This window comes from Chelonia mydas, chromosome 11 (genome assembly GCF_015237465.2).
Source record: "Chelonia mydas isolate rCheMyd1 chromosome 11, rCheMyd1.pri.v2, whole genome shotgun sequence".
NCBI classification, from domain to species: Eukaryota; Metazoa; Chordata; order Testudines; family Cheloniidae; genus Chelonia; species Chelonia mydas.
In genome coordinates, this window is record NC_051251.2 from 59,583,334 (window position 1) to 59,595,547 (window position 12,214).

The following is a 12,214-nucleotide window of genomic DNA, read 5'->3' on the forward strand; positions in this document are numbered from 1 at the left end:
ACTATTTCACACACCCAACCCCAAAAAGGAACCACTGGTGTTTTATTTTAAATTGTTACTCTTCAGTGATTGCCTAGCTATGTTTTCATATGACTGTTTGTTGCCTTTTGGAAAACACTGTCCTCATGGCTTCCTTTAAGTGTATTGTTCTTCAAGGAATTTCCTACTCTTCTGAAGTATGACCTATCATATCATCTGTTGGAGTCTGTATAGTACGATAATTCATCTTCCTCAGAATAGGCTTCTGTTATGTAGTGGACCAGGTATAAGAAACTGCTTAAGCTGTAAAGTAATCCCTTTCCTGATGAGATGGGCAGCCTCACACATACGAAAAAGTTTTTTTTTTTTTTTTGGTAACAGCCACAAGATATTCCAGATGGACACCGTGCTCCCCCTCCGCTGGCACAGCGCAGTAGCAGTACTCGCAACATGGATACCCAAACACCTGGTGGAGCAGACAGAGGCAGTAACAACAGCAGCCGTTCCCAGTCTGTGTCCCCCACCTCATTTCTTACAATCTCAAATGAGGGCAGTGAGGAGAGCCCGTGCTCTGCTGATGACCTCCTTGCTGACTCCAGAGATAAAGGTACTACATAAACAGGCTCCATTGTTACGCTGCTCTTACAATTTAAGAGTTGCACTATTCAGCACTTGGTCTTAGTATTTATTTCATTCTTTTTTTAATAGCAGGTAGCCACCCATATTCAAATGATGGATTTCCCTCATTCACTGTTCTGCCCCAAGATGTATACAGGGAGAAGGAGTTTTCACCTCCCTAGTACAGTGATGGAAAATTAGCTTTTCTTTTTCTTCTAGGTAACCTTATTTTTCCAGTTCCTCCATGCACTTGTACACCTATCAGTGTTTGGTAATTGAGAGGGGGAAATTCTGATCAGAAACTGCTGCTTTAACTAGTTTTTAGAGAAGGCAAGGACAATACATACAATATTTCTCTTTTTTCTGTTTGAGACTGTGAGCTCCAACTCTGCAGACCATGAGATGCATGTTGCCATAGCTGCTACCAAACAAGCCATAAGGGTAACTTACTGAAGGCTTTTGGGGGGGGGAGGGGTGCGCACATGTTGTTTTGTTTTTGTTCTTTCATTTTCTTTTCTTTTTAAAAAAAAAAAAAAAAAAGAGACCTGTAAACTTCCTTACAAATATATTTTGGACATATGTAAGTGATGCCTATATGTTATTTGGAGCATAAGGCTGATCAGATATACACTGATGTCAATAAAAAGACTCCTGTTGACTTCAATGTACGTTGGATCAGACCCATTGTGTGGTTGGTTAGTTATAGGTTTTCTGTTATCAGAACCCAAAGCTATTACACATAATGCATAGTTAACCTGTGAAACTCATTGTCCTGGGATGTTGTGATGGCCAAAATATAACTGGGTTCAGAAAAGAACTAGGTAAGTTTATGGAAGATAAATTCATCAATGGCTGTTAGCCAAGTTGGTGAGGGATATAATGCCATACTTGGCGTGACCCCAAATTTCCAAAATTGCCTGTTTTGTACACTATCCGTGAAGTTCTGGTACTGGCCACTGTCTGAGACAGGATACTGGCTAGATGGACCATTGGTCTGACCCAGTACAGCCATTCTTATGTACTACACACAGATTTCTAAAAAATTGCCAGAGAGCTGGGGTGATTTGTGTTCATAAACAGTGAAGAAAAGACTGCCTATGCACAAGCATGGAAAACACTACCCAAACTCCTCTAAAAGTTTAATAAACCAGTGACTGATAAACATCAAGATGAAAGTAGTATAAATGAAACTTGCTATGGCACCTGTCAGTTTACCGACTTTTTGAAATTAGATAACCCATTGTATAGGGTTACTTTTTTTCCTCCTATGGCAACATCATGACAAATATTTTCATAAATTCTGTAGTAGGTTTAGCGACCCGTGTTTTGATATGTCTTTATCTGAGACTGAAAATGAATGCGTACAAAAACCTTACTTAATTAACTCACTGATGGGGTATCTGTAGCCCATTCCTTTTTGTTTGTGTTTTGTAGACTGAGAATAAAAGCATAGGGTTCCTTTACTTGTAAGGAAAATGTCATCTTAACATGGGAATTTGTCTCTGTTCTAGTTGTACCTTAAAATAAATTCTAGGAGAACATGCTATTAATAGCCATTTAATCATATCCTTTCATATAAAACATGACCTTTAATGAGAGAATTGCGCATTATTGAATATTCTGTATGTTTTAAACCTCCAATTAGAAAGTAGCGAATGCCTAATAGTAGAAGAACACACTTGCCTGTTACATGCACCCCTTAGCATCCTGTGCATCCTATTTGCTATATTTAATTTCCTTTTGATTACTAGGAACGTTTAGATGGTAACAGTAAAAGGATTTTTGTTTAATAAGAGTTCATCTCTTGCTGCTGCTTAGTTATCACTCGAAGATTGTTTGTTTCTCTAGGGTAACTAATTGTGATGGCCTAATCAGACAGACCTGCTATATCAGGCCAACATGTGCAATCTCCCATTGATTTTACTAGATGCATAAAACTGCATACTTGAATTCTTAATAAGCAAAGGTCTTATTTTTATAAGATGTTACTAGTAATTAAAAATGATAAAAATGATACCAAGAATATTTTCATTATTTTTTTCCAAAGGTTACTGGATTTTTAATATTGTACTTATTAAAGTATCTTATCACTAGCTAAAGGTTTGCTATCACTGGGCTTATGAATGACAGATTTTATTTAGTAGAACTGAGTTGTGCTTATAATAAAAGATAAACCTTTAAAAAGAGAGGGAAATTATTCTTTTTTTTTTTTCTTCCATTTTATTTGTAAACTACCTGGCAAGAGATTCTGGTAACTAGGTGCTATATAATCATTACACTAACTAAAATTGGATTTATGGTAAGCCATCTTTACAGGTATTATTAACCTAAACTTTCAAAAGTGACTAGTGATTTTAGGGTATGTCAATTTTACGTTTTACCGCAAACTTGAAACACCTGTAAGGGATCTTGCTTTTTTTTTTTTTCCCCCTATGGGGTGGGTGCTTAGCACTTTCTGAAAATGACTCCTTTAAAGTGGCCAATGTTGGGCACCCAAAAATTGAGGCACCCCAAATCAAGTCACTTTCAGAAAGTATAGGCCTGTTAAAATAGTCACTCTCACAAAACTCGGCCAATTATATGTTATCTTGCTTACTCAGCAACAGGAAGTAGGAGACGCAATGTAGTACAGTAGATGCTTTATTGGAGCAATCAGAAGACCTGAGTTCTCTTGCTGGCTCTGCCAGTGACTCATTATGTGATGTTGGGCAAGCACCATTTTCCTAATCTGCAAAAAACGGGGTTGCTAACAATTATCCAGCCTTGAAAAACATTTTGAGATCTGCGGATAAGAAACATGATTAAAGACAGCACAGCCCTGAAAATCTGAGTCTGTTGGAGACAATTTCCTAGAACAGCTTGACTAAAGGATGACTGGATGAAAGGCATGAATCCACATGCTCCCTACCTGTCCTTTCTCCTCTTCCCCCACCATTTTCCCTTTTGCCTTTAATTTCCTTTAATTTTTTCTTTCATTTTTTTGTTGCTGTTTTTGATATGTGCCGCAAAAATCTGTGTGTTGGGAATATTGCAGTTAACATATGGCAATCCAAAAGTTGTGTAAATATTTTGGTCTTGTTTTGGATCTATAGTACTTGTTCTGTATGTTGACAGTCAAGTATTTGTTTTGTTCGTTATAAGGAAAAAGATTGAAAAAATAGTATAAATAGTTTTAAAAAAAAATGGGATTAAAAAGTTTTAATGCAATTCAGCAGCAACCTGTCCTGATTTAAGGTGCGTTGCTGATAGACCTCAAATGACACCTGTCCAGTCATCTCGGCTGGAGAGGTTGTGATTAAGATTCAGCTGTGGGATTGTAAACCTGGGATGCTGTGGAGCATGTGCAGGGGTCTCAAAAGAATATAAAAGAGTTGTGGGAGGGAGGGGGTTGAGAGTTGTGATATATGAAGGAGTCCGCCTCCAGGTGGAGGAGAAAAATGTTCCATAGAACATGGGTAACGGGGAATGGGAAACTTTATTGAACTTTGTAATGTTGGTAATGAAGTCAGTTTGTCTGTCTTTTAAAATAAGTGGGTTCATTTAAATATTTGGTCTATTTGAGTAATTTGATATTCTTTTCCCATAGAGAATGGGAACAACTCTCCCTTGCCCAAATATGCTACCTCGCCAAAACCCAACAACAGCTACATGTTCAAGCGTGAACCTCCTGAGGGCTGCGAGAAGGTCAAAGTCTTTGAGGAAAGTTTGTAAGTAGTTCTTTAGTTCATAAGAAATATAAAATTTATCATTCAGGCTGATCTGACATCAGTTAATTTAGTTTAGCGTCTGGTACAGAAACTGCTCCTCAAACAGTCTCTTAACTATTGATTCTTCTACTATTACTACTAACATTACTACTTCTACAAGGGCCTCTTTGTAGTCCTATTTGTAGAACATGGTGCTCCTGGCATCAAGCTATGGAATTGCCTTGAAAAGCTGTGTGCATTGGGGGTGGTGCATGAGAGATTATCCTGCCCCATCCACTTCACTTCCTTCGCTGCAAATGGAACTTGCCTTTGTGTCCGCAGGCTAGTTCTTCCTTTACTCTAGTTGCTTATTCTCTTGTATAGTAGGTTAGTATAGAGGAGCAGGGGGTGGTTCTGCATACATTGCCTGCACTTATCAAGGGAGTCTTCGGCTCTCATTGGGACCATGTGAGGTCCTTAGCCCTCTAAGGGCTTCAAGAGGTGCCCCCTCTTGCCAGTTATTCATACCAGAGACTGATCTCCATATTCAGTGCCTTTTGTGTCTGATGGAGACCCACTCAATATTCTGGTGTGAAATTTGCAATGCTTTGCACCCCGCAATAGAAGGGAGAGACACTTGTGGCTCCAGATTCATATGGCTTCTCAGTACCTAAAGCCTGATCCTCTAGTGAGCCTATCAGTGGTACTGAGACAAGCCTCTGTGCTTAGATCCGCTTACACAGATACCAAGATGTACAGTACTGCTCCAGTCTCAGCACTGCCTCCTTCTGTGGACTTGAGATTGGGATTTCCTTGCCCTTCTACTGGTGAGAAATCCTCACCCAGCACTCCTTGGCGCTGCTGGCACCACCTAAATCAAAAGATAAACTAAAGAAATAGTATTTTTCAAATCACCTCATACAAGTACTGTAGTGCAATCTCTTAATTGTGAAAGTGCAACTTACAAATGTAGAATTTATTTTTTTACATAACTACACTCAAAAATAAAAATAATTTAAAACTTTAGAGCCTATAAGTCTACTCAGTCCTACTTCTTGTTCAGTCAATCACTCAGACAAACAAGTTTGTTTACATTTACGGGAGATACTGCTGCCTGCTTCTTATTTACGATGTCACCTGAAAGTGAGAACTGGCATTCGCATGACACTGTTGTAGCCAAAGTTGCAAGGTATTTACGTGCCAAATATACTAAATATTTGTATGCCCCTTCATGCTTCGACCACCAGTCCAGAGGACATGCTTCCATGTTGATGATGGGTTCTACTCGATAACGATCCAGGAGAGTGCGGACTGATGCATCCAAGTCAGATGCCATCAACAGAAAGTTGACTTTCTTTTTTGTTGGTTCGGGTTCTGTAGTTTTCAAATCAGAGTGTTGCTCTTTTAAGACTTCTGATGGCATGTTCCACACCTTATCCCTCTCAGATTTTGGAAGGCACTTCAGATTCTTAAATCTTGGGTCAAAGTGCTGTAGCTATCTTTAGAAATCTCATATTGGTACCTTCTTTGCGTTTTGTCAAATCTGCAATGAAAGTGTTCTTAAATCGAACATCATATGCTGGATCGTCATCAGAGACTGCCATAACCCAAAATATATGGCAGAATGTGAGTTAAACCACAGACCAGGAGACATACAATTCTCCCCTAAGGAGTTCCGTCACAAATTTAATTAATGCATTATTTTTTTAATAAGAGTCATCAGCATGAAAGCATGTCCTCTGGAATGGTGGTCGAAGCATGAAGGGGTTTTATTAATCGTGAATTAATTTTTTTAATCAAGTTAGTTTGTTTTGAGTTAATCGTGTGAGTTAACTGCGATTAATTGACAACCCTAATTTATATACTCTAAATATATCACTGTCACAGGCTGGCTTGCCCCTTTAAGAGCTAGAGGCCTGGGGCCAGCCAACCCTAATTATAAAATAGGATGGGGGGAGGGGTAGCTCAGTGGTTTGAGCATTGGCCTGCTAAACCCAGGGTTGTGAGTTCCATCCTTGAGGGGGCCATTTAGGGATCAGGGGCAAAAATTGGGGATTGGTCCTGCTTTGAGCCAGTTGGACTAGATGACCTCCTGAGGTCCCTTCCAACCCTGATATTCTATGATTCTACGATTCTATAACACATGAGAAGGGATCATGTGATTCCCCTACAAGAGCAGCAGGAAGCTGCAGAGAGAGGGAGAGAAGCTCAGTAAAGGACAACCAAAGGAAGCTGTGGCAGAGACTTTAGAAGAGTTGCCGTGAGCAGGAGTTGTTTCCTTCAAGACCCTTGACCAGGGGAAGGTTTGAGCCTGAAAGCCAGAGGGCCAAAGAAGGCTGAGGGCCAGGGAGAGCAGTCTCAGGGGAGAAGAGAACCCTGAGGACTAAGATTTTGTGATTTACCCATTCTCCCAAGGTCTAATTTAATGGCATATTATTGGACAAAAAAAGCCTGTGTGGTGGTTATTTCAGGAGCCTATAGATTCTGAAGGGGGAAAAAGAGGAAGGGCTGCTGCAGACCCATGCTGGTCACTGGAGGTGCTACAGGGCTGGGGTGCTCTTTGACAGTCACTTTATATATAGGGCATGAAATTCCTTCCTGACATTACTTCATTGACTTCAGTGGAGTTACACCGGAAATGAATTTGGATCACTTTTCTTTTTTGCTCTTAGTGTAGTTTCCTTAGCTCTGATCAATTGACACCGAATTATAAAATGTCTTTTCATTAGGTACTTTCCTGTAATTTACAAACTTCTTAGATCTCAGAAGGAAATGTGCAGAGATGCTGTGCAGCTGCTACTTTTTATTTTCACTGAGCGTTTTAGGAATTGTTTGGATGTCAACCTTCGAGTGCTAGCAGTCATAATGTACCTTCATGTCCTATTGCTAGCCATGGAATGCATGCTGGGAAATTCATATTCTTCAAGTAGATGCAGCTGTGTATTCCACTTAAGTATGTGGGTGTGCCCAGCAATCCGGAGCTGGAGAAATTTGCCTAGCAGAACCCATAGAGGGGCAGGGCTCATGCCTTGTGGCCACGGCCCCTCCCCTGGCTACAGGAGGCCGTGCTGCCCCAGCCCTCCCTTGGTTACTTCTTACTACCCATGGCTGGAGTCAGAGCTCTGTCTGGTCTCAACCTAGCAACCTTTCAACTAATTTAGTTTTTCTCTTGTTATATATACTTAGAAGTATTCTTAGTGTTAGTTATAGTAGTTTATTTCCCTTGGTGATGTCCTCACTGGGTTTTAAACATCTGTCATTTGTGTGGGGGAGCGATCCCCTCACATAGTGCTTGCTCTGTTTCAGCAAGGCCCACATCAAAGAGTGTTGCTGTTGCATGATTTGCAGGTCATTTAAGGAACGGACTCAAGTGGCTCAGGACTTTGGTCTGAAGCAGCACCTGCTAGAACAGGCCATGTGGCGTGCGTCAGTATCCAGGCCCTCCTTGGGCCGGAGATCACCCTCGGGCTCCGAGAGTGCTGCTGCTTCCATTCCAGAGCAGCGGCCTCCAATGAGGGAGAGGTTGGGACCAACTGTTTCCACATCAGTGGCATACCAGGTAGCTACAGTCCCCCTCTGCCTTTTGGTCCCGACCTCTGCCAGGGCTGCATGAACTATAGCCCCATCAATTGAATGAGCCACTGAACCCTCGGGTCTGTCGGCACCAAACCCCAGTGTCCGGGATTGGTACAGGGGGACCTAGGTACTGATAACCTCCTCTGTACCACTGCAGGTGGTGCACCACAAATGCTTCCATGGCAGCTTTCACCACCCTTCATGTCAGTACCCTCAGGTGCTCCGGTACCGCTTTTCAGTTCGGGACTGACACCGCTTCCTGCCTCATTCTGGGCGATGGATGAGGTTGGTCTGACTGCTCGCTCCCTCTGGTCTTGCTCCACCCTTATCACTGGAATCCTGAGGCTCCTCTGCATCTGAATCAGGGTTGTCATCCTCCTGCTCTCCACCACCTGACCAGCATTGGGGGGCTTTGCTGGACCATTACAGCAAAGTACCAGGATTGGCGCACATCTCATGGTTGGGATGGAGGTGCCTGGCCCAGGTGCCTACTGGCCAGCAATGCCTTATCCATGTCTGTGGCCTCTGTGGAATCCATGGGATGCTCCTCGGTCTTTGAGGTCCCACTCTTCATCTCCTGGAGGGCAAGATCACTGCCCAGCTCTGCAATGGTGACTGTCAAATCACTGCAGGCAAAAGCACCAGTAGTCCTCCTCCCTGCAGAGCCTCCAGAGTTGTCCCATCTGGGCCCGTTAGCCCTGGAATAGGATCCGGCTTTGCCTCAGTTAAGGGCCTGGTCTTCCTCTCCGGACGATGAAGTGCTGCCTGGCTCATCCTTCCCTTCAGTACTGGAGGATTTTAAGGCATACCAAGACCTTTTTGCGGCATGTAGCTGCTTCCCTCAGTATCCAGGTGGAGTTCTTGCAAGAGAAGACTCTCAAATTGGTGGACATCCTACAGCTGTCTGCCCTGAGAGTCTCCCTCCCTGTCAGCGATGGGCTGCTTGAACCAGCTAAGGCTCTCTGGTGCACATGGCCTGTGGCTAAGTGGATGGAAAAGTACTATTTCATTCCTGTGCAGGGATTTGAGGGATTTTACTCCAGTCTGGCATCAAATTCTCTAATTGTAACTGCAGTGACTGTTGTAACCGCAGAGCCCAGCAGGGAAGGTTTAAGTCCACCCCCAAGGATAGGGTTTCCAAACGATTGGACTGCATGGGTAGTAAGATTTACATCACCTTTTTCTTACAGATGCAGGTGGCTAACCAGCAAGCCTTGCTGTGCAAGCACAATTTTGTTAACTGGACAGCTATGTCAAAGTTTGCAGACCAGCTGCCCAAGGAGGAGAATTTGGGCTTTTTTCACTGAGGACTGCATGGTGGCTAAGACATCCTTTGAAGTCTGCGCTAGACATCATGGACACCTTGGCCAGGGTCATGTCCTCTGTGGTCACCATGAGGAGGGCTTCTTGGCTGCAGAATTCAGATATTACCCCAATGTCCAGCAAGCCGTTAAGGATTTGCCCTTTGATGGCCAAATGCTGTTCTCTGACAAAATGGCAAAATGCCACACTTCCTTCAAGGACTCCAGGGCTACCGTGTGGTCCTTGGCGTACATGCCGGCAGTGCAGAGGTGCCACTACTGCATTCAGCAGCAGCAGTAGTATTGTCTGCTGTGCACATTTGGACAGCCTTTCCATCTTCCGAGGTAAAAAGGAGGACTACCCCAGAAATAGGGACAGATTCCACAGGAGAAAGTGGGCTCAGGATTTGGTCAATCCATACGCCCTCCCACTGCACTTTCCAAGCCCCCATTTTGACTCCTTGGTCCAGAGCATTGTTCCAGTGGTTGCTTCCCCCCTCCTCATCTCCCCAGTTTGGGGACAGGCTGACCTGCTTTCACAATGCTTGGGAGCTTGGCCTCAACAAATGTATCAGGTACATGTTCCAAATGGTCACTCTATCCACTATCCTCCTCGCATTGTCTCAGAACGACTGGTTTGCTGCTCTGGATCTTCAGGATGCCTACTTTCATGTGGCAATTTTGCCGAGCAACAGAAAGTTCCTTTGGTTTGTTGTGGTGGAACACTGCTTTCAGTACACAGTGCTTCCATTCAGCCTCACTTCCTCAGGTGTTTACTAGATGCATGGTCATTGTTACGGTGTATCTCAGCAAGAAGAGAATTCACATCTTCCCATATCTGGACGACTGGTTACTGAGGGCAGATCCAGAGAGGAAGTTCTTGCTCATGTCAGCAATACACTGTGCTTGCCCAACCATCTCGAACTCATACTAAACAGCAGAAAATCAACTTTGTCTCCCATTCAAAAAATCAAGTTCACTGTGCCCTGTTAGATTCCACAATGTTAAGAGCATTTCTGCTGATAGACCATTTTCAGACAAGTCCTCTGTTCAAGCCCCTAGCATCTTGCCCCTTTTTGCTCTTGTGTCAGAAAACTGCTTTCCTGGTACTGATAATATCCACAAGGAGTGCATGAGAGTCGCAGGCTCTGATTGTAGAGCGTCGTTATACAACAATTCTCCAAACACAAAGTGACTTCATGACCAGACCCCAAACTTTTGTCTAAAGTGGTCTCTCAGTTACATTTGAACCAGGCAGGATATTTACCTGTATTTTTTTCCCGAACTCACATTCATCTCTGGAGGAGCAGAGTCGCCATACCTTAGATGTCAGGTGACACCTAGCGTTTTATCTGGACAGGACTTAAACCATTTCATGCTTTGCTTCATTTATTGATGTCATATGCAACATGAAGGATCAAGTGGACTCTTCACAGACGATCTCCAAATGGAAACATCCTGCTTCAAAACGGCATATGAGATAGCTTTGATTACGCCCCTTCAGCTGGTGTGAGCTCATTCTAGGAGGGCACAAACAATGTCTGTAGCGTTCCTCAGTGATATTTCCATATTGGATGTTTGCAGGGCTACTCTGTGGTCATCAGTACATACATTCACAAACCATTACACTATAACTGCATCTTCCAGGGTGGATGCAAACTTTGGTAGGGTGGTCCTGCAGTCCTTGTTTACCTAAACACTGAGCGCTGCCTCCTGGGGATGAGAGGTAATGCTTGTCAGTCACCTAAGTGGAATAAATATCTGCATCTGTTCGAAAAAGAAGAAACAGTTACATATCTCCATCACATCTCAAAGAACCACAGTAGTATTTCATGACATACCCTCTGCATCAGAGTCTTGTTTCTGGGCCTTCGGTGCAAAGGAACTGAGGGAAAGTCGTGGTGGGTGCCTCCTCATGTAGCCAGAGCAGGAGCTACGGCCATGAGTTGTGAGCGCTGCCCCTCTATGGGTACTGCTAGATAAATTTCGGAGGTGTCTGTGCGCTCAGTCAAACCGGAGCCAAAGTGGAATACACATCTTCATCCCATCTCGAAGAACCATGGTTATAGTAAGTAACCATCTCCTATGGATAATATCGAAGGGATATGTTTTGACTGAGTGGAAAAAATTGCAATAGGTGCTTTGACGCCAATATTCAGTATTGTTCATAATGGCTTGAGAGACACCTCTTCCAAACTGAAATTAGGTATATTGGGACAAAAAGAAAAGGAGGACTTGTGGCACCTTGGAGACTAACCAATTTATTTGAGCATAAGCTTTCGCGAGCTACAGCTCACTTCATCGGATGAATGCAGTGGAAAATACAGTGGGGAGATTTATATACACAGAGAACATGAAACAATGGGTGTTATCATACACACTGTACAGTTGGAGAGGGTGAGCGCGCTCTCTCTCGTTATTTAGTATATTTACTACTGTTTAAAATACTTACTGAAATAATAAGTAAAACAGTTGGAAAAATCTAGAGAGATGTTTTTAAACAAAAAACAACCTTCATGCCAGCAATCATTCTTCCTAGCAGAAAATGTTACGCCATAATAACATTGTATAAAAGACTACTTATAGCACTAGAGGGTTAGTGCTTTCTTATTTCTGATGAAAAAATAATGAAAGTTTAGCATAGGATAATTTATGGAGATACATTTACTCTTCTGCAAAAAAATACACCCTTGAGACTTACAGGACTTTTATAACAGATAAAAGTGTACAGTAGCTGATAACAATATATGTGTAGAGTACAGCAGTATTCCCAAATTAGTTACAGAATGGTGGGAATATTTTAAATAGGTGTAAATCAGTGCCTAAATCAGGTGAGTGTGAGTTGGTTTGATTTTATATATACCACCTTGGCTATGATCTCATTAGATCTCATAAGATCTCATAAACTCCATGTGCTAAGTTTAATTATACATCTTTTTCTGTCCAAGAAAAATGTGTGTTACAGGAAAAGGAGTAAAAGCCTTATTCAGAGCCCTTTGAAGTCAGAGTGTCTTTTTCCATTGACTTCAGTAGGCTTTGAATTGGTCCCTTGGT

At 42.6% G+C, this 12,214-nt stretch overlaps 1 protein-coding gene across 2 annotated transcripts in view; it reads left to right on the top strand.

Moving 5' to 3' along the window:
• Positions 1–12,214, top strand: part of FAM117B (family with sequence similarity 117 member B) — an 88,119-nt gene that overhangs the window by 65,908 nt on the left and 9,997 nt on the right. For both annotated transcript variants that reach the window (XM_037912428.2, XM_043525716.1), the window contains 2 exons: positions 361–586; positions 4,184–4,304. In XM_037912428.2, coding sequence (XP_037768356.1) covers positions 361–586; positions 4,184–4,304 — 347 coding nt within the window. The remainder of the gene's footprint in view (positions 1–360; positions 587–4,183; positions 4,305–12,214) is intronic.